This window comes from Canis lupus, chromosome 6 (assembly GCF_048164855.1).
Source record: "Canis lupus baileyi chromosome 6, mCanLup2.hap1, whole genome shotgun sequence".
In the NCBI taxonomy this organism is placed as follows: Eukaryota; Metazoa; Chordata; class Mammalia; order Carnivora; family Canidae; genus Canis; species Canis lupus.
The window spans coordinates 64,503,811-64,526,353 of NC_132843.1; the positions used below are offsets into that span (position 1 = coordinate 64,503,811).

The 22,543-nt window shown below is 54.1% G+C and overlaps 1 protein-coding gene across 1 annotated transcript in view; it reads left to right on the plus strand.

The window, feature by feature from the left end:
* The first annotated feature begins 2,231 nt into the window (after positions 1–2,231).
* The window catches only part of NCF2 (neutrophil cytosolic factor 2), a 30,031-nt gene continuing 9,719 nt past the window's right edge, over positions 2,232–22,543 (plus strand). Inside the window, exons 1-9 of the mRNA XM_072830950.1 lie at positions 2,232–2,651; positions 4,389–4,471; positions 11,841–11,949; positions 16,370–16,504; positions 17,175–17,282; positions 18,947–19,006; positions 20,238–20,281; positions 21,589–21,730; positions 21,968–22,036. Of these exons, the coding sequence (XP_072687051.1) occupies positions 2,478–2,651; positions 4,389–4,471; positions 11,841–11,949; positions 16,370–16,504; positions 17,175–17,282; positions 18,947–19,006; positions 20,238–20,281; positions 21,589–21,730; positions 21,968–22,036 (924 nt within the window). The 5' untranslated portion in view covers positions 2,232–2,477. The remainder of the gene's footprint in view (positions 2,652–4,388; positions 4,472–11,840; positions 11,950–16,369; positions 16,505–17,174; positions 17,283–18,946; positions 19,007–20,237; positions 20,282–21,588; positions 21,731–21,967; positions 22,037–22,543) is intronic.

Sequence of the window (22,543 nt, forward strand, 5' to 3'; positions counted from 1 at the left end):
AACAAAAAAACCCACTGTGACAGAGAGAACTGATGGCTGTGAGACCTCATCAGAGTGAGGTCATAGTCAAGAAAGGCCATTCAGAGGAAGTGAAAGATGAATAGGAACCAGAAGGCAGAGGTTTGAGGGAAGAGCATTCCAGGCAGAGGGAACAGGCCTGGCTGATTTGAGGACACGGGAAGGAAATGGGACTGGGCGGGAGGAGGAGAGGAGGGGACATGGCACAGAAAGAGCATGGGGCAGCAGGCAGGGTCCTCTCTGCAGCATGAGATGGAGTTTAGTTTGTATTCTAAGAGGACCATGAAGGCACTTGAAGGTTTCAAGACAGGGGCAGGAGGTGATCTGACTTGTTGTTTAAAAGCCCACTCTGGCTGCAGTGTGGAGAATGGATGACGGGACGGGGAGAGGTGAGGAGTGCCCGTGGCTTGGCAACAGGAGCGTGTTGGGAAAGGGGACAGAGCTGAGCATGGACGGCATTGCTGGTGCTCTGAGCTGATAAGGATGCGCCAGTCCCAGGACTTCCCCCCAGAAGTGTGCGGTCTGTTCCAGGGGCTGAGATGCACACACGCACACAGAACTCCGCTCTGACGGCGAAGGATAAGGGCCACGTGGGAGACGAAGGTGAGCTCACAGTCTGGGGGCCCTAGGGTGAGCCTGATTTCCAGGCGGCTTCGGAAGGCAGGTGATCTCTGAGCAGGCGCTGTGCAAGGTGAGTTTGGAGGTGCAGATGTGGAAAGGGCAGCCCAGGGAGAGGAAGCAGCTTGCACCAAAGCAAAGAAGCAGGAAATGCAGACCTAGAGGGCGGGGAACAAGTAGTAGTAGAGTTTGCCGGGCTTTGTGAAAGGACAATCCAGAGAATGAAGCTAGAAAAACCATGGGAGCCAGCTGGAGGGCATCTGTGCGTGGCAGGCTAGGAACAATAAGGTCAAAAAATATAAGGAATAACCACCACAAAAGTTTAAATAAAATCTAGGTTAGCTGCAAAACCACTTGATTTTCCTGGGAATAGTCAACATGCTAATCAAGTTCTGATGATTTATTCACAGAGTAGAGTCAACAGCATGGCCCTCTGGCATCACTGCCCCCTGTAGGTCATTTGCCAATGGTTTCTAACTTCTTTTGGGGATATCCCATCACCATTTCTTGAGTGTTGGTTCTGGAGATCCTAGCATAAGAAGACACAGGCCCAGCTCGCAGAGGCTCTCAGAGTTGAGCAGGTGAAGAAATAAATTGCAACAACTACAATGTAAATGTTAGGGAAGAGGGGGTACAAAGGAGAGGGAAGCCTACTAGCTGGAATGTGGTGCTGGATTTCATTGGGCTTGAAGCATGAGGAGGGGGTTCCCAGGCAAAGAAGTGACTTGGGCAGGGCTGCCAAACACAGTGGATGTCCTGTGTAGACACGTGCACGCACGCGCACACACACACACACACACATGCACGCGGCTTCTCTATCTTCACACCTTCGGGTGTGCAAGCCCTACAGAATGTATGGTCTTAAATTTTATTTTCAGGCTGTTCGGGGGAAGTTGGGTGATAGCCGGTGAGCTCTTTCAGTTGCTACAGAACAAAGGGTGATCCCCATAAACATGCGTTTTAATTGCGAGGTCACCATTTGAGTAAGTCAAATTGGTGACACCCTCTGCTCCCAGTCACTCTGTGGGGAGGTTTCACGGACTCTTCCTTTTCCAGCGAGGAAGGGAGCCTTCAACCTTAAATCGGGGAGACGGGGACACGCATGAGCTATCAGGGGCTCTTCCTAGCTTCAGTTGCTCACAGAAGGGCAGGAGAAGTCCTAACTCCCAGGCCTATCCGGCTCCTAATTTTGACATTTGCAGGATACTGGTCGCCTCTGAGCTTCCGAAGTGTTTTACATAAACGTTATCTCAGATCCAGGTGGACACCCAAGAGCATCCCGTCACAGCAATTTGTTAATTGCTCATTTTAGCTCAAGATGAACAAACGACTATATCCAGAGAGTCCGTGAGGTTATGAGGGATGGGAGCAAGGAATTCATTGAAGACCAGGAGGAAGCAGCCTCTCCTCCAGCATCCTCATTTAACAGGGGGTGGCATGCATCACCTGCCACCACTGTCCCCAGCCCGGGGGCAGAGGCCCGAGCAGAAGCTGCCCCGAAGTGGGGGTGGAAGACAGGACGGCTGGGTGACAGAGCAGAAGCATTTTGGGGAAGTGACCCACGGCAGGACTTCCTCTCCCCCACACTCCGCCCCCCGCCCGCCCTCTCACTCTCTGGGTCCCTTGTCTCTCTCACGGGAGGCTCGGGAGTCAGTTGCTCGAAAGGTGGGGACATTTCCTGAGCCTCTGCAACACCGAGAAGTCGTGTTAGGGGAGGTGGGCCGCGTCCTGAGCACCACGCCGGGGACCGCCGGCCTGCGGGCAGCGCTGCGCACCGAGACACCCGCTTGGCCTCTCCCGGGGTCCCCGCGGCCTCCCGGGCCCCTGGCAGGCGCCTGACCATGTCCCTGGCGGAGGCCATCAGCCTCTGGAATGAAGGGGTGCTGGCAGCCGACAAGAAGGACTGGAAGGGAGCCCTGGAGGCCTTCGCCGCCGTCCAAGACCCCCACTCCAGGATTTGCTTCAACGTGGGCTGCATGCACACCATCCTGGGAAACATGCCCGAGGCGGAGAAGGTGAGTGGAGGAGCCTCCCCCAGGGGCCTCCCCTCCCCTGCGCCCCGGGAATTAGCGGTTCTTCCCCCAGGCTGTGCTTTAGAAACCTCCGGGGAGCTTTCAAGCAACAAAAGCTGCCCAGGCCCCACCCCCCGGGATCCTGATTGAATCGGCCTGGGGAGGGGCCTGAGCCACCATCCTTTTGGTTTGTTTTTTTTTTGTTTTTTTTTTACAAGCTCCCCAGGTGGTTCCGCTGGGCACTGGCTGGGAACCATCAGCTGTGGGTTATGCTCTCCTTTCCTCTCCATCTATTACATTCAAATCATTCTGGAGTGGTTCTTTAACACCTCTGTGAAGACTCCCCTAGTGATGTTTTCTTCTATCAGCTCCTGCTGGCTACAGGATGTCCATCTCAAGGCTGCACACCGGGTTAGGAAGGCCGTCTTTTGGCTTTCCCGGCATTTCATCTCGGTGAGCTTTGTCTGCCCTAGCGATCAAGAGGAGGCACTTGAGGAAAAGGGGTTTCCTCTCAAGTGACAACCCTGATCAGTTATGCAGGGCACTTTTTTTTTTTTAGGATTCTGAGGCTGGCACAGGGGAACCTTACCATGATTGATTAATGATGTCTGCCTAGGGCATGCTATGGGGGTGTCCCAGCATTTCTTTCAAATATTTTTTCTCTCTCTCCTGTTCTCTTGTATGTGGTTGAGCATTCTCAGGGATCACTTTTTGGATTGGCCAGCCTAAGCCAGAGAGGGTTTGGAGTTTGGAAGCAGAAGATCTAGGATCAGAGTCCCAGCTCTGTCTCTGGACCTTGGTCTCTGGCAGGTCATGTAGACTTCTGGCTCTCAGCTTCCTGAGAGGGGCAAAGAGCAAGAGGATGAAACGAGGCACCAACTATTAAATGCTGGGTAACATCCACTGTTAAATGTAAATGTAAATAGTGGTTCTTATTTTCCCCTTTTACTGCCAGTCTTTGCAAGGGTGTGCGGACAGCTGACTGACTCCCGAGAATCTTTAAACAGCCAGTTCCTCCCACGGCCATCCTGACCGTGGCCATGACCAGCCAGTGAGCAAAGACAGAAGAGAGAAGCTACTGGAATACTCAGGAGGCCTGCTGAGTCCACGTGGGCCCTGGGGTGGGCAGATGGGAGCAGGAGAGGGCCTCACGGCTGGGCTGGTGGGAGGAGGACCACAGGCCCCACCTCCTCTCAGAGCTGGGCCAATAGCACCCCAGATTCTGGGGGCTGCTGGAGACAAAGTGCACACTGCTGGGGAGAGAGATGGGCCAGTGCGGCAGCCAGTCGGCACAGCTATGCCAGCAGGGGCTGCTGGACGAAGCTGGAACGGCCCTGGGTGGCCATCACCTCCCGCTTGCTCACTGCCAGGCCTCCCTCGCACTGTGCTAGAGTAGTCCTCACATTCTTCGGCTTCTGGCCCTCATTCACTGTGCCTTTCTTTGGTTTCCTGCATCATCCCTACTCTTGGCATTTTATATGCATTCTTATTATTTTAATTGCATAATATTTATTTACTCAATACTCACGTTTTGTTACTTTTATGATTTTAATCCAGTCACCTATCTTGAGAGGTAGATATTAACATTTCCATTTTACAGAGGTGTCTGACATCTAAGTCTCTTTCACCATCAAGATAGCGACTATGCTCCTAAACGGTCTTGCCTCTCCCTCTGGGCTCATCTCACCTTCCCCACTGCCTGGCCCCTTGACCACAGCTAGGCCCTTCTTCTCTCCACAGGCTTTCACCCGAAGCATTAACAAAGACAAGCACTTGGCAGTGGCCTACTTCCAAAGAGGGATGCTCTATTACCACATGGAGAAGTAAGTGCTCCAGTGTTGCTCAAGCTGGGGAAGTTTGTGGAGAAGCCCAGACATGGTCTTGGTGCTGCTAGGCTTGGTGTTTGGGAAGTATCTTTCCAGCTTCTGTTGGGAAGTGTGACTGGCCTTCTCTGGACAGTTATGAAATACATCAGCATGACGCAGAGGCCCTCCCCAGGGAAGGAGGGAGGGAAGGCAGGCCTGTCACCCAGTTAGAAATCAACTGTGTCACAGCGCACTACGTAGCCACCATACAGCTGGTGTGGCACCTCACCAGCATTCCTGATGGGTCAGAGCTTGGGGCAATGCTGCTTGGAAATATTTTAGCCATTAAGGGAACACCCATGATGGTCTTCTACTAGGAGGTAGTGAGCTATTTCACAATGAGGATTATCATGAAACCACATCAAGACCTTCCTTCATTCCTAAAAGATGTTGTTTTCAAAAGCCTGGTTTAATCCATTCAATGACATATAATTTAGCCACCAAGATAAGAATATAAACTATCATACGTATAAGGGTATAGTAATACAGATAAATAAGTGGCATATATATCAATATGGAAAAAAATCATAGTAGGTGTTAAATTTAAAACAGATTTCAAAACAGTGTGTATAACACAATCCCATTCCTGTTTCGCAGAATGGTCTGGAAGGCCATAGGCCCAAACGTTGCCAGCAGTTCTTTCCAGGGGGTGACATTGTAGGGATTTCCATTGTCCTCCCTCAGCCTACCTGTATTTTCTGGTATCTTTACAGTCACCATGAAACCATTAGTATAAAACCAAAGAAATAGAAAATGAAAGTTAATTCCCACTCCTTGCTCCCCATTACCCCCCAAAGAGACCTACAAATAACAAAGGAAAACTCTTCTAAGCACCAATTTAAAATCTTTTAGAGGATGGCAAACTTCCCGTTGTAGAAATTGCTCCATTAGTGGACACAAGTTCTAGGGAAGGAGAATTTGGCTCAACCTAAGGAAGAACTTTCAAACAGTGAAAATGAGGGTGGGGGCACCGTGTGGGTGGTGCAGTGTGTGTATGTGTGTGAACACACATGTGTACACACTTGTGTGTGAGCATGGGCAGCAGGTGAGGCAGGGCGTTGATGGATGGCAGAGAACATCCGGGCACTGGGGAGGGACAGGGCTCTCATCCAGTGCAGTCTTGAAATGCCTGGATTCCAGGGTTGGGTCAGAAGCAGCCGGGAGAGCTGCAGTGCTCCACTGTTGCTAGGGGCAACCACAGGAAGCTCAGAGGACTTGCAAGATGTAGATGCAATCACCTGAATGAGGAAAAGCAGGAGAGAAGTCTTCCCAAAGAACAGCCCCCCCACCCCCAACCCCCCACCCTCACCCCCAGGCCGCAGACACAGAGGCTATCTAGGGAGAGAAAGCCTGGAGCAGAGGGAAGAGACCCACAAGCATTTACCTTCTGGCGGCATCCTGCCTCTGTCTCCCTTCTTAAAGTTCTTCTTCCCCCTTACCTCATCCCTGAATTCTCCAGATGGATGAAATAAGAGCACAAATCCTCCAGCTGATCCTAAATCTCAAATGGCAAACTCTAAGGCCATCCTTTAACCAGCTCTCACAGCCTATAATGAGGGAAGACAACTAAGAAGGAAGGCTCCCAGAAGAAATTTCTACACAAAAATACCCAGAAGTCCCAGAACCCGAAAGGCTCAGATTCTGAGCAAAGCAGACAGATCTTAGAAAGATCTAAAAAGGAGGCTTAATTAGTCTGTGGTTGATAATAGTTAAATTCGAGAGAAAAATCTCCCACAGTTCATCTTCGAGTCTGCAACTATCTATTGAGGAAATACTGTAAATGAGGCACTAGTCTGCACTCTGAGCCACCTCCTTTTTTTTTGCTCACCCATATGCTTTGGTGTCCCCACTTCCCAAGGCTCTGCTCTTGACATTTTCCCCTTTTATTACAAGAGCAGTGGTTGAGTATTCTTTTTAGATTTATCTTATTTATTTTAGAGCGAGTTAAAGAGAGTTGGGGGAGGTGGGGTGGAGCGAACCTCAGGCAGACTCCCCACTGAGGGTAGAGCTCAACTCTGGGCTCCATCTCCCAACCCTGAGATCATGACCGGAGCCAAAACCAAGAGTCAGTTGCTTACGGACTGAGACACCCAGGCGCCCCAAGGTGGTGGTTTAATGGCAAAACGTATGGGCTGTCTTTCCAGAAACGCACACACAAGCACATACTTCTGTGTACAGTTTCAGGGGGTTCATTATCCCCTGAAATTCCATGATTGAACCCTGAGGGATCTCACCCTCTTCCATAGCATTGACCTCCACCTGTAGCCAGCCAGCTGCTAAATCTCTACCCGGGATCAACCCAGAGTGTCTCTTTTCCCAAACCTTGTCAAAATCTTAAATCCCAGACCCATTTTTCTCCACCAGCACTATAAGGTTTACACTCTCATTTTCACCAGGACTATTGAAATCACTTCCAAGTTGCTTTCCCAGGCCCTAGTCTTATCTTATTCCAGAGTGATCTTTAAGAAAATAAATGTGATCTGCTTATGAACTTCCAGTTGATAATAATAATTTGCCCTAAGGCGGCTGGCTCTCTTCTGTGCCCTTTCTTGTTTTGTTTTGTTTTGAGATTTCATTTATTTATTCATGAGAGACACAGAGAGAGAGAGAGGGGCAGAGACACAGGCAGAGGGAGAAGCAGGCCCCATATTTATTCATGAGAGACACAGAGAGAGAGAGGGGCAGAGACACAGGCAGAGGGAGAAGCAGGCCCCATATTTATTCATGAGAGACACAGAGAGAGAGAGGGGCAGAGACACAGGCAGAGGGAGAAGCAGGCCCCATGCAGGGAGCCTGACGTGGGACTTGATCCCGGGCTGCCCTCTTCTGTGCCTTTTAAAATAACATCTGTCTATTCTGTGACCGATGTTGGCTTGTATAATTGTCTCCTCCACTACTTGGTGAGTTTCCTGAGAGAAGAAATTTTTCTTTATTCACTCTTGTATTTCCATGTCTATTCTGGTAGTTAATAAATGCTTATTGAGGGCAGCCCGGGGGCTCGGCGGTTTAGCGCAGCCTTTGACCCAGGGCGTGATGCTGGAGACCCGGGATCGAGTCCCACGACAGGCTCCCTGCATGGAGCCTGCTTCTCCCTCTGCCTGTGTCTCCCCCCCGCCCACCATCTCTCTCTCTGTGTCTCTCATGAATAAATAAATAAATCAAATCTTAAAAAAAATAAATGCTTATAGAATCAATTAAACACAGTAAAAGCAAGCAGATATACCCTCTGCTTTAAGGAACTTACAAGGTAAAAGGGGGGAAACGGGACGTGAACCCTAGTAAGTATAATCAAGGCAGAAAGGGGCAAGTGCTTAGAAGAGAGTATTTTGAAACAAGTGCCACGGGGATGTAGGAAGAGGACTTCGTGGTGAGCCGGCTGGGAATCCCCCCAGATTACAGTGGGGCTTGTTTTAGGGGTGATAAGAGGATGCGCGTTCTTCCTGCTTCCCCCACTTTCGCATGTGGTCCTGCGGCCCTCCGGTCGCTGAGGTTCCACAGGACGAGGTTGGGGCGCCCTCCTGGGAAGGCAGGTGGGGCCTGGGTGCTGACCCGGGGAGGGAGGGGGGCACTCTCAGCGGTCTGGGGGCGGGTCCCCTGAAAGGGGAGGGAGCTCCAAGGGGCGGCTCGGGTCCTGGGCTTAGGACCTCGGCGCTGGGATTGGAGGGGCAGGCCCCGGAGATGGAGGGGCCCACGGGCCTCTTCGGGAACGCGAGGGGGCACCGGCCCCAGGCCCCCGGGCCAGCCCGCCGCGCCCTCCGCTCGCAGGAATAATCAGGACCCGCAGCGTCCACAAGGGTGAGCAGGAGACGCCCTCGGGCTCCCACCCGGTGCAAAGCCACTGGTGGTGGCTGGAGCTGGGGGCGGGGGGGCTGGGCTCCGGGTGCAGGGCGGCCAGGGGCCCTGGGACAGGGTGCACGGTGGGATGGGGGGAGTGAAGAGAGCACCCCCCGAGGGTGCTCTCAGCCCGAGGCCTGCGGAGCCCGTGCGCCCAGCCGAGCTGTGGGCATCAAAGCCCGTGCCCCGGGGGGCAGCTCCAGGGAACAAGTGGGCGCGCAGCCAGTCATTTACGCCAGCCGTTCAGCAGGGGTCCCTCCCACCTGGCTTTATTTTTAGATTTTATTTATTTATTCATGAGAGAGAGAGAGGCAGAGACACAGGCAGAGGGAGGAGCAGGCTCCATGCAGGGAGCCTGATGTGGGACTCGATCCCGGGACTCCAGGATCACGCCCTGGGCCGAGCTGCCCACTCACCCCGTTTTTTAACACAAAGCAAGCACTTTGGATACTCTGTCGGCTTTCTTCTCCCTCCTTCTCTCCCAGTGGCCCAGATCTTTAGAGCCCGGCAGAGGAGAGAATCCTGCGGATTCTGTTGGGCTCGCTCAGAACCAGGTGGACACAGGCAGGGTTACTTCACAGCTAACATTCACCTGCTCGGGGCACCTGGGGGGCTCAGTGGTTTGGCACCTGCCTTCTGCCCAGGACGTGATCCTGGGGTCCTGGGGTGGAGTCCCACGTCGGGCTCCCTGCATGGAGCCTGCTTCTCCCTCTGCCTGTGTCTCTGCCTCTCTCTCTTCTGTCTCATGGATAAATAAGTAAAATCTTTAAAAAATAAAATTCACCTGCTCGCCAGAGAGGAGGGCACACGCGAGGGTGGATGCTGACCGCGCCCACACACATGGCAGCTGAGGACCTACCTCACAGACAGGCGGTGGAACACGGTGGAAACTGCAGCTGCCCGAGGTGGGCTCACCTGCATCTCCACCTGCCCCTCCTTCCCGGCTCTGTGAATCCCAGCCAGCCACCCAGTCTCCCAGCTTGGAGAGAAGAAGCAGGCAGGCCTCCTCTCTCCCCTGCTAGGCAATGTCTGTGAGAACATGTAACCTACTTTTTTTTTCTTTTTAAGATTTATTTATTTATTTATGAAAGACTCAGAGAGAGAGGCAGAGACACAGGCAGAGGGAGAAGCAGGCTCCATGCAGGGAGCCTGACGTGGGACTGGATCCCGGGACTCCAGTTTCGCACCCTGGGCCAAAGGCAGGCGCTAAACCGCTGAGCCACCCAGGGATCCCTGAACACGTAACCTACTTAACATGCTACTTGCTTCTTAAGGAGTGGCCTGTGTGCTTTTAGGGTGTTTTTGATTTTTTTTTTTTTTTTTTAAGATTTTATTTAGGTGTTTGACAGAGAGAGGGAACCAGAGAGCACAAGTGATAGGAACAGCAGAGGGAGCAGGAGAAGCAGGCTCCCCATGAGCAGGGAGCCGGATGTGGGGATGTGGGGCTGGACCTCCGGATCATGACCTGAGCCAAAGGCAGCCACTGAACCCACTGAGCTGCCCAAGCGCCCCCAGCAGGTTTTACAATCCTCTGTGTTAACAACTGGGATGTGCTAGAGAGAGCTACTCTCCTGTTTCAGATCCAGCCTCTCCCATTGCTCCTAGAGCCACTGCTGCTGTGGGAGTTACTTCAAAGAAATGGTGACAGAGGGACGCCTGGGTGGCTCAGCGGTTGAGCACCTGACCTGCCTTGGGCCCAGACCCTGATCCTGGAGACCCGGGATCAAGTCCCACGTCGGGCTCCTTGCATACAGCCTGCTTCTCCCTTCTCCTGTGTCTCTGCCTCTCTCTCTCTCTCTCTCTCTCTGTCTCTCATGAATAAATAAATAAAATCTTTAAAAAAAATGAAATGGAAACAAAATATCTAGCTTCTGGCCCAGTCACCCTGGACCAGCCCACCCTCCTGGTCAGCCCATTGAGACCACATTTCCAGCTGCCACAACTGGGTTTTATCTACAGATAATACCTAATTCACTGTAGAGTGTTAAGCATGTAATAAATGATTGGTGTATGAATTTAATTGCCAGAATTTCAGAGCTATAATAATATAATAATAATAATAATAATAATAATAATAATAATAATCAGCAACAACAGTAAATTTCTGTGTGTGCCAAACACAGTCCTGAGCACCTGGGTGCTTCACCTCACTTTGCTCTTACAATAGCCCCGGGAGGCACGTGCTACTATTAATCTCTAATTGTAAAGATGAGGAAACAGACTCAGACAAATTAAATAACTTTCTCTCTGTCACCAGATCGTAAGTGGCAGAGCTAGAACTCAGATCCAAGGGGTTTTGAGTCCAGAAATTAGATCTGGGACATTCTAGCAACCTCCTCCTCTCATATGCCCCTTGTACTTGATACACTCATGTTATTGATGTGGAACCTGAGGCCAGAAAAGAACTTTGCCAGGGTCTCCTGGTTAAGAGCAGAGCTGATGGATCTGGTCCCATTCTCTCAGCCCCCCATCCATGCACCACCAGTCCGTGTCCAAATTCCAGGCTTGCCTCCAAGAGAAGCTGCGTGTGGCAGCTCTAGGCCTCACCACCTTCGTTTCGGTTGCCCAGATGGAACCACAACCAGACAGCAAAATTTGTCCCTGCCAGGCCAGGGAGCTAAGGAGATGGGAGCAGCTTGTTTTTCATGCCTTCTACCTGCTACAGCCTAGCAGTGGCTCTCACCAGGGCCTCTGTGGAGGTCAAGGGCAGGCCAAGGAGACCTGATCCATGTCCTGCCCACGTCCTGGTGGGCACTATTGACGTGGCCGGCCCCATTGTCTTGTCACGAATCCAGTGACAGCAGCCCTGTACACCTTGAGCCAGCCAGCACAGTGCCAATCCAACAAAGCAAAAGGGCAGTGCTGGGAGCAGTGTTAGAAATGCCATCTGGCTTAATTGGTGGTTTCTTTCTTCTGTTTTCCAAAGTGTGTGGAGGGAGAGGGTGGAAGAGGAGGCTAAGAAGGCCACAACACCAAGAGCTAAGTTGAACTCAAAAGAAGGCCAAGGAGAAGACTCCGGGGAAGGAGGATGATGTCACTGGCAGTGGAAGGGGTCCCAGGAGCTGTGTCAGGCTGGCCTGATGGATGGTGGGGAGTGGGGAGTGAGCTCCAAATCAGCTGCACAGGGACTTAGGGGCAGCAGGTGCCGGCTCTGCTGGGAGCCCTCAGGAGAGGACGAGGGTTCTACTGGGAAGTGACAAGCCGCCTGTCAGAGAGGTAGGAGTTGGAGGCAGCCCAGAAAGAAGAAAATACCCATGATTGCCTGAGTCTGGCAGTCGTCCCCAAGGGTGCTGGGATGCACACCCCACTCCGGGGCACTGCTCACATGGAGTACTGGGGCTCAGGCTTGGCAAAGAGCTAGAGCAAACCAAAAGGCACTGGAGAGGCCTCTTGTCCCAGCGAGATGGGGCAGGGAAGGGACGCGGACGTACATTCCACCCTGTATTTGCTCTCTGTGCCCTGGCCCGTGTTCTCATATCCCTCTGTCCTGCAGATATGACGCGGCCATTAAAGACCTCAAAGAGGCCTTGACTCAGCTTCGAGGGAACCAGCTGATAGACTACAAGATCCTGGGGCTGCAGTTCAAGCTGTTTGCCTGTGAGGTAAGGGGGATGGGCCCAGTCAGGGCAGGGGTGCCAATGCAGGTGCAGAGCCAGCCGCTGACACCTCTGCGAGCTTGGGAAGGGCTCCCAAGCCTCAGGACTCAGAGTTCCCCTCGAGAAGAGACTCAGATCAAGAACTTCAGGCTCATCCCGAAGCCTCAAGCCACTGAGGGCACGCATTTTATTAACATAAGGCTCAAAGCACCATGTGGAAATGAGCCTGCTGGGTTCTCCAAGGGGAGGCTGGACCCGGGGCATGCTGGCCTGTGAAAGTATTCATAATAATTTGCATAATTCCGGTTGACAAGCTCTTTTGCTCAGCATTATACTAACAAATCCTAAATCGTGGGCTCACTATCCGTGTGGGACCCGCTGTGACCTTGCTCAGTTCCTGAGTTACAGACCACGCTCTTTGCTATTAACGGCTCTGGCTTTGTGTACTTGGTTGATACCCAAAGAAAGAGTGAGGGCAATTTGGCACAAATCGGTCCTCCCCAGCTCAAAGAACAGCTCAAAGCACAAATTTAGGGAAGGTTTCCATAGAAGGATAACTTATTTTCCCTATTACCAAAAGGGAGAAACATGACTGGCTCTGACTCCACAGGCTCCTGTGCTTTTTCCAACCAGCCCCCCCCTCCTAAACTCCAAATATACACCACTAGCTTTAAAAACTGAAAGCCCTGCAAATATCATAGATCTTTATTTAGAAGAATTGCTGATAAAAAAGTCCCCTTGCTTTAGTTTCTCAGGCAGGAGAAGCCATGCGTTCCCAGGGTGGCTCAGGACTAATAATAGAGCCCCCAGCTGCCCAGGCCCCTGGGGACTTGTGCCCCCATCCAGCCCTGCAGCAGGCGAGCAACTTCTTCGCTTCTCACAGTCTAGGGAGATGAGGCTTTGGGAATTGCAGGGAATTGGTTGGCATTTGGCCAGCTCCTGAGAGGGAGGCTTCTCAACAATGCCACTGCCGATGTGCTGGGCCACATAATTTTTTGTTGTAGAGGACGGTTCTGTGCACCCATCAGATGCTGGTATCCCCCCTCCCACCACCACCACCACATGACAACCTAAAATATCTCTGGACACTGCCAATCACCTCCCCTGTCCCCCCCTCCCCCACTGCCAGTGAGAACCACTTGCACAGATTAAAGGGTTGGGAGTCCAAGTACCTCATAAAACAGTGGCATCTGGGATGCCTGGGTGGCTCAGTGGTTGAACATCTGCCTTTGGCTCAGGTTGTGATCCCGGGGTCCTGGGATCGAGTCCCGCATCAGGCTGCCGGCAGGGAGCCTACTTCTCACTCTGCCTATGTCTCTGCCTCTCTGTGTGTCTCTCATGAAGGAATAAATAAAATCTTAAAAAGCAAAAGACACAGTAGCATCCAAACAGAATCCCATGGGAGATATGATCATCCCCTGTAGCTGGACTTGAAATGACCCCAGGGCAGGAAATACTGGCGTAATGGGCCTCTCTGCAGGTGAAGCTGGAGTTTTCATGGTCTGATGTCCTTATGCCATGTGAGACCGTGTCATTTTCCTATATATAATGCCACCCCTCTCTTCTTGCCAGGGTATAACCCTGGCTTCTGAGAAATCACATCATCCTTTTCAAAGAGTCTTAGGCTTTTCTAGTCATGGAGTCACTAAAATCTGTTGTGGGAAAAGGTCTTAAGAGAAGGTAGCAGGGAACCAAATAGGAATATTGAAGCAGACCTGAGTTCTCCTCCCTTCCTGCACACGTGGCCAGGGCTGGCCAGGGCCAGTCAAGTAGGTGTGCAGGAGGCAAAGCTCACTGAGGCTCAGAAATAGCCTGGAAGGGAATCTAGACCTCTCTGCTTCTGGGTTTGCCCCCGGTGCCCTCACCCAGCACCAGCCACTAACTCCGTGGAAACACAGTCCTGTACTCGCCTTGATAAACTGTTCTTTTTATCTGGCCGAGGCCCTGAACCAAATTGCAGATGTGGGTGGCAGACTGTTGTAGAGGCAAAGTACATTGGTTATCCATTGTCAAATACCAAATTACTCTAAAATGCAGTGCCTTAAAATAATATCACTTATTATCTCCTGGTTTGGGGGCTCAGGAATCCAAAAGTGGCTTAGCTGGGTGGTTCGGGATGAGAGGCTCTCAAGGGGTTGTGGTCAAGATGTTGGCCAGCACTGCCATCATCTGAAAGCTTGACTGGCGCTGGGGGCTTCTACTTCTAAGATGACTTAAGGGTCTGACAAGGTAGCATCACTTGTTGGCAGGAGGCCTCCATTCTTTGCCACATGAAGCTCTCCATAACATCATCTGAGTCTTGTCAGGACATGGCAGCTGGCTTCCCCAGAGAACATAGTGATCCAAGAGAAAGTAATAGGGAGGACCAATGTCTTTTATGACTTAGCCTCAGATGCCACATCCCCTTATATCCATAATATCCTATTGGCGATCCAGCTCAGCTCCATTGGATGTTAGAGGGCAAAGAGGGTGAGGGCCAAGAAGCGAGAATCACTGGGGGCCATCTGGGAAGCTGGCTACAGCAAAGGCTTTGGAATCAGGTAGATAGGGATCCAATCCCAGCCAAACACTTGGCAGTTGTGTGATCCTAGGTGAGTTAGACATCATTTCTGAGCCTCAGGCTCCTTATCGTCTGTAAAGAAGTGTTGAGTACTTACCTCGTACACATTCCTTGGTAAATCCGTGTATTTTATAATGTCAGGCAACAGAGGTCCAGTGCTCCATAAGACAGGGTGTCAGCCCCCAGAAGCTCAGGGTCACGTGTAATGTGAGGTGGTGAGGTCAGGACAAGAGAATCACAATGGAAAACCTATGGCAGCACGGAAGTGAGGCCCCAGCTCACATGGTGCTTGCGGGGGTGAGAGGTAATGCAGGTAAAGTGGCCTACAACAGGTAGTCAGTGGGCAGCAGCAGTGAGGATGAGGATGGCAATGAGAATGACAATGACAATGACGCTGCCACCAACAGGCAACACCAATTTCCAGGAGCACAAAGTCCTTCGTGGTTTTAGCCTTTCGATTATAAACACAGAGCATCCCCAGGTGGCGTCAGTCTGCAGAACCAGCCCTGCCGTCTTCCCGGAAACCATGTGGGCATGGTTCTCTGAGGAGACAGGCAGCACGTGGGGGATGAAAGCCCTTCTCTGCTCAGCCGCCAGCCAGCCCCAACAGTAGTACAGCAAATAACAGTCATAGTAGTGCTAAATATTGGTGCCAAGCAACCGAACTCCGAGCTTTATGTGAATTATTCCATTTATTCCTTACAACAGTCTGGAAGCAGGCAACGTTCTTGCCACCATTATACAGTGAAGCTGGGGAGAACCAGCCCTGGGGTACCTGTGCCCTTCACCCCTGCACCGCACGGCCTCCACGAGGTAGAGAGGGCCAACAACCTCTTTCCCTCCTAGGCCTCCGCTGACCAATTATATCTCCTGTCTGGGGCTCTGGAGAGCCACCCCCACCCCGCGGGGGGCATCAGGCTGTGACTCCTCTAACTTACACCTGAGAAAAGCTTGCAGCAGCTCCTGGCTGCTCAGCCGGTCCTCCACACAGGGAGGTGTCATAGGGGCTGTAGGACCCCACTGCATTGTCCTGAAAAAGAAAAAAAAGTAAACCCTCTTTGTTAGCTGTCACCTTGATCTTCACTCTCTGTCGCCTTCCCATCTTTGCTTGGGAATCTCTTTATTACACTTAGCCGAGTATTTTTTTTTTCTTGCCAATGCATCCAAAAGATTATTTGGTTCTATGAGTAAGATGTAAGGCATAATAATAAAGCAAACACGTATGAACCACCAACTCAAGACCTGGGAAATCATGATTATTGGTGAATGTGCTGTTCCCTCTTGTCCTGGGGGGAGCGCTGCCCTGGGTTTGTGCTGAATCTCTTTCAAGCTTCACTGCGCTTCTGCCCACAGTCTCCTCCTGCCCCTAGGACTATTCCACAGTCTTGTCACTCATAACCATGTTCTGTTGGCGCTGGTGCAAGATGTTGCGTCTGGAACCCTCTCTCTCTCCCCACCCTGCACAGTCCAGTCTTTCAGCCTAGGCTCAGTGGCAGGAGCTGGATCGGGAGTCCACACACATATGTTTTATTCCCCACTCCTCAAGGGGGCCTGGGCACATCACTCTTCTTGGTCCTACAGCAACATAATAGCTGTTGTCCCCTCCTGAACTACTTGGTTGTTGAAAGAATAATGCACATGATGTTGGATTTATGCATTACGTCCTGATGTTTTCTTAACACTGTCCTTGAGCCCGGCATAACTCGGTAGCAAGATGGATGGTGTTATATTTTAGATATTCCCAGGAAAGCTGAGAAAGGGAGGAATGTCACCAGGCAACATTCCAGGAGCACACAGGCTAGCTCTTCCCTGGTGCCTAGATTTGGAGCAGCCTCAAGTTTTGTGTTGTGGCCTGTGCTTTTCTAGGTGTTATATAATATTGCTTTCATGTATGCCAAGAACGAGGAGTGGAAAAAGGCTGAAGAACATTTAGCTTTGGCCATGAGCATGAAGTCTGAGCCGAGACATACTAAAATTGACAAAGCCATGGAATGTGTTTGGGTAAGTGTGTGGATGATGCGGGTGACCAGAGGATTTTCACTGATTTTTATTTGTTTCTGTGGACATGTGGATTGAGAAACCATAGAAGTGGCGCTTTTACTTTCTCTGAGCTCTGGGTAACACCAATCTTGGGGTTCCATGTAGGATCTTGAACCTGGCAGTGCTGAGTAGCCGAGGCCTGGAGTTCAGGGACCTCTGTGGTGCCACTGTGGGGAGCAGGGGACCAGAGGCTGGATCCCAGCACCAGAGGGCAGAGGCTGTGCCTGCTTGCCCACCTCTGAGTCCTCGAGGCCACCCACAGGATGGCACTGTCCTGGGCCTTGCTGGACCCTGGCCATCCTGTGTCTGTGGTGCCTCCCCTGCTGAGTGCCAGGCCAGCCCGAGCCGCATAGGGTGGGGGTGAGGGCGGCTCCCCTAGGGAAGAAGGGTCCTGAACGAATGACACAGACAGATGTCCACACAGCCTCCCAGGGGAAGGCCACATTGAAACCAACCGTTCGCACCGTAGACACTCTGAAATAATAAATGCTGTCTTTACACATTTAGAAAAACTGCTTTTGTGAGGTTGTCTCAGTGAACCTTTGCATCCATTCAGGGAGGGAGGCAGGATGAGCATCATCACTCCCGTTTTACAGGTCAGAAAATACGCTGCTCTCTTCCTGTGTTGTAGAAACAGAAGCTCTACGAGCCAGTGGTGATCCCTGTGGGCAGGCTGTTTCGACCAAATGAGAGGCAAGTGGCTCAGCTGGCCAAGAAGGACTACCTAGGCAAGGCGACAGTAAGTAGGCTCCGTCAGCTTGGCTCCTGTGCTGTGGGCCCTGTGCAGACCGGGGTGGGACAGGCTCCTGGGGTGAGGGCACCCCCTCTGTGGTGCTGCCCCAGGACGCGGCCCGAGACTGGATCCAGTGTGGGGCTCTCACTGAAAGGTGGGCAGATGCCTCCAGCTTGCTGTCTCTAGGTTTCTCGGATTCCTCCCTTCCCGCCTGACCCTGGGTGAGAGCCACAGGGTTAGTCAGTCGCAGGGTGCTGAGTCTCAGGGACTGAGCCAGGGCTAGAACATACAGCTCCGAGGCACTCAGTAAGCGTGGGGAACCGCGTTCGAGAAACGAGCACAGCATACTCCTGGTGTGATGCTCCTTCTAGCCCCGCTTCCACAGCCCTGTGATTAGACTGCTTTGCAAACTGGGCTCCTTTAAATCCAGGTCTTAAATCCTCTCAGAGATGATCCAGCTCTAGATACAAAGCTGCGCTTGACTCTGACATGCCCGTAAAGCTAACGCTGCCCACTGGCCGGGTGGCTGGTTCTGGCAAGCAGCAGCGTTCAGGAGCGCCTGGGTCAGTGGAAACACCCCAAAGCCCGTCAGTGGATGAGTGAATAAACAACATGTGATGTAGCCGTACGGTGGAATGGCCATAAAAAGGAGTGAAGTACTTGGGGCGCCTGGGTAGCTTGGTTGGTTAAACATCTGACTCTTGATTTCAGCTCAGGTCCTGATCTCAGGGTTGTGAGATTGAGCCCCGTGTCGGGCTCTGTGCTGGGCATAGAGCCTGCTTAAGATTCTCTCTCTCCCTCTGTTCCCCCCCTCCACTAAAAACAAACCAAAAAAGACCCCAAAACACAAAAGGAATAAAGCCCTGATACAAGTGACAGCATGTTTTCACCTTGGAGACATCACTCTAGGGGAAAGAAGCCAGGTACAGAAGCCACCTGTGACCTAATCCCTTGTCTATGAACGATCTAGAATGGGTAAACGCACACAAATAGAAGGTACATTGGTGATTGCCAGGTGCTGGGAGAAGGGGGCTGTGCACTAACCACTTGGTGGGTGTGGGATTATCTTCTGGGGTGAGGAACACATCTCAGAACTGGCTAGAGGTGGTGGTTGCACAGTAGTCTGAATGTTCTAAATGCTACCCCATTGTTCACCTTAAAATGGTTAATTTGGGATGCCTGGGTGGCTCAGTGGTTGAGCATCTGCCTTCGGCTTGGGGCGTGATCCTGGAGTCCCAGGATCGAGTCCCGTGTCGGGCTCCCTGCATGGAGCCTGCTGCTCCCTCTGCCTGTGTCTCTGCCTCTCTCTGTGTGTGTCTCTCATGAATAAATAAATGAAATCTTTAATAAATAAATAAATAAGTTAATTTTATCTTATGTGAATTTCACCTCAATTTAAAAAAAAAAAAAGGACAGAGAGAGAGAGAGAGAGAGAGAACGAGAGCACGCGAGCGAGCGAGCCTGCCAGGCTAGCAGGGCCGGCAGGTGCTAGTTCCCGAGGCGCTGGCACCTCCACCCCGGGGGCCAGCGATCCCTCCCTTGCCACTGTCCGTCCACCTCTGGGGCCGGGAGAGGGTCCAGGGGACGAGAAAGGAGGGATCCTGGGGAGAACCACGCGGCCTGGGGGGACGGTGCTGGCCCGGCCCTCACGCCTCCTCCCTCCATTCCAGGTGGTGGCATCTGTGGTGGATCAAGACAGCTTCTCGGGGTTTGCCCCTCTGCAGCCCCAGGTGAGGCAGCCCCCCCGCCAGATCCAGGTCTCCGGAGCTCTCTGGGGAGCAGCCCCCCGCGGAGGTTGAGGGGCTCCTTCGAGGGGCCTGTCGGGCCGCGGGCCGGGCCGCGGGGCCCCTCGTGGTCGCGGGTTCACGACTGCTGGGAGAACAAGGCGGTTCAGGCTTCAGCCCAAGCTCCCAGAAAGCCACCCTCCTGCTTCCCCCACAACCCCGGTCCTCGGGCGTCTGCGTTCCAGGGGCGGCTGCTGACGGCCTCCCCGAGGCCTGGACTGTTCTCTCGGGAAGCCGAAGCACAAGCGGCGGAGGCTGGGGCGTCTCGGCAGAGGCGGGGGCTCGCGGGGGCCTTGTGGGGCCCGGGGCTCGAGGCTGTGGGCTGGTCCCGCAGCAGGGGACCCCTAGGGCACGGGGGTGCCCCGAGTGAGCCACGGCCCGGCCCGGTCTGGGCTCAGGGACGCGGCTCCAAGCAGATGGTGACAGTAGGCCCGGAGGAAGGTGACCGGCGGGGGGCGCGGGGCATGACCCCCCTCCAGGCTGCACCCACCGGGTCACTCCCGCCGGCAGCGCCGACAGCCTCCCAGGGGCAGGGGGACCACGGCTGCCGGCCGGAAGGTGACCAGCACGGGCCCCGGGGGGTGGGATGAGCCAAGGGCGACCGAGAGATTCAGGGTCCTTTGATGTGTTTCTTCACAATGAAACCGGAGAGAGGCCTGTGGAGGACCCCGCACCCCACCTCACCCCCACACAGCCCGGGACTCCAACGGGAGGAAGAAGCCTAGGCCAGTGGACCCCGATACCCGCTGGAGAGCAGGGCACACGCACTGGAGGGAGGTTTCTGCGGGGCCAGTGGATGCTGGGGGGGGGGTCGAAGCACCCGCAGGTGTCACGTGACCCAGCAGACATTAGTTCTCCTAGGGAAGGGCCGGGGCTCAAGGTAAACAGCACCCTTGTGATGCCGGGTTGCTCGGTGACGGCTGGAATTCGCCAGAAACCAGGAGTCGCTGAGCCAGTGAGGCCCGGCACCCGGGGGGGGGGGGGGGGGGGGGGGGCTCTCTTCCAGCGTTCGGTCAGGGTGCGGGCGCCCTCCCCGTCCACGGTGCTCTGATCAAGCTCGCAATGCATTCCTTGATCTCCGGGTCCGGGAGAAGGCTCAGATGTCCATTAACAGCCTCTTCTGTCCCCCCTCCTTCCCCTGTTGCCGCTCCCTCCATCCCTCCTGAATGTCCAACAGGCCGCTGAACCTCCACCCAGACCCAAAACCCCCGAGATCTTCAGGTAAGTTAGATGTAGCTCAGGACACAGAATGTCCCAGCCCCAAGCCTTCACAGATGGCAAAAAGGGGGGTGAAGAAGATGAAACTGGGGTCAGGGGCTAAGTCCTGTGCCATGTAGCCTAGGGTGTGCGCATCCTGTTCTCAAGCTTAGAATGGAGCGATGAGTGGGGGGCACGGGAGTCTTGACCATCGGGGTCTGGCTACGGCTACGTGGTGGCCCCTGTGCCCCCAGGTCCCCGTGCACAGCCACCCACAGATGAGGGCCACTGCCGAGAGCGCAGGAGTGTCCGTGGGACGCAGCCCCTCGGGGGCCACAAGGCTGGCCAGAGCTGGAGCCGCTGCAGCCTCTTCAGGACACAGGGAGGCCAGAGCTTTCTGGAGCCCGGCGAGCGAAGCGGGGAGCTGGATGCTGTGTCCTTTCCCGAGGGGGTGTGTTTCACCTCCCTGTGGACACGTGGCCTCTGGAGGAGTAAGAGGAACGGCTCAAGAGAAAGAAGCCATTCTCTGGGATGCGAAGGCCAGAGTGACACAACTTCCAGCTACCCTAAGACTCTGCTCTGAGTAGAGGCGGGCGCGGGTCCCCCACCCTAAAGAGGATTTCGTAAAGAATGAAAACGCACCACAGCGACCACGAAAATGAGGGGCCGAGGAGCTCACGCTAACAGCCCTGGAGGCATCTGTCTCCCCCACGTGTATAAAGAGCCGGGTGTTTGGAAACAGAAAGAGGGGTGAGGGGAGGGGGGCGGAGGGGGAGTGAGCGGGAGCCTCCGCCAGAGCAGGTGCATCAGACAGCGGCCAAGCCGGGCGCAGTCACACGGTCCCGGGAGGCCCAGACACACCCGGGAGCCTCCACGAGCCAAGTGGGTCTGGGGGAGATGGTGAAGGGGCAACGACATTGCCTAGCACCCAGCTGGCGGCCCCAGGACACCTGCACACCCCCACTCCCCGCAGCTGGCCCCCTGCTCTTCACCCTCCTCCAGCTGCGCGTGGGCCGCTGGCTGTGTCGCCAGGTGACTCGGCCTCCCTGGGCCCCACTCCCCCTCTCGCCCAGCTGGCTGCCACCTGCCCCCGCTCTGTGTCCCCCTCCATGCGGCCCAGCGCCCCCAGGGAGGGAGGGCAAGGAGGGCAGGGCCTGGGAGTCCCGGTTGTTTCGTGTCATTCACTCCTGTCCCCCTGCCTGTGTGCTCACGGCCCGTTCACATGCGGGTTCAGGCCTGGTCCTGCTCAGGGCCCCGGGCAGCCAGAGGCGGAGCGAGGGGTGCCCGGAGGTGCCTGCTGGCCCCACGGCCGCTCTTGTCTCCCCGCGCAGGGCTCTGGAAGGGGAAGCTCACCGTGTGCTGTTTGGGTTTGTGCCGGAGACGCCGGAGGAGCTGCAGGTCATGCCAGGGAACATCGTCTTTGTCTTGAAGAAGGGCAATGATAACTGGGCGACGGTCATGTTCAACGGGCAGGTACTCGGAGGACCAGGGGGCGGGTCCTTGGCCATGCGATGCGGCAGCAAATGGCAAAGCTTCCCGAGGAGCCCTCCCCGCTGCCTCCGTGCAGGCCGCCTCCCCTCCTTCGTCTGTCCGCCCACCCCAAGCCCACCCCTCGCCCAGGCTCTGGGCTGTTTGGTGCAACGGGGACGATGGGTACTGATGAGCGCAACTCTGTCTTCCCCCCTCTGATTCCGGGATGCTGCACCCCAGAAGGGGCTCGTTCCCTGCAACTACCTCGAGCCAGTGGAGCTGCGGATCCATTCTCAGCAGCAGCCCCAGGTAACAGGGTGCCGAGGCCGGCCCCATCCCCGCCAGACTCTGCCACGAGAGGGGGCACGGGCAGGGTGGAAAGGGTGCTGTCCTGTCACCAGTCCAGAGTCCACCTGAGGTTGGCACCAGCTGCCCAGGGCTGAACCTGGGGGTGAAGGAGAATGCAGATGTGCTGAGTGGAGGCGTCTGAGGGACCTATTGGGCCCTCCCACCTCTCTGATTCCTCCCGGTCTAGGGAGACTCGGGACCCACAGCCTATTGTATAGGAAGGTCAGATCTTCCCGGGAATGTCCTCTTCACCTGGAACAGTCAGCGAGTTGGCCGGTGAAATACCGTGGCCAAAGGGAAGTCTGTTTTAGAGCGTGGAGTCAGAGTAGGCCTCGCAGCCCCTGCTTCTCCATCACTTCTCAAAGGCCTGCCCTTTGTTGGGGGTCTTGGCTGGACCTGAGCCACCATGTAGGTGACCGATTGCAGGGGAGCCTGTCCTTCTGGAGACTGTGCAGCCAGTGTCTTCCA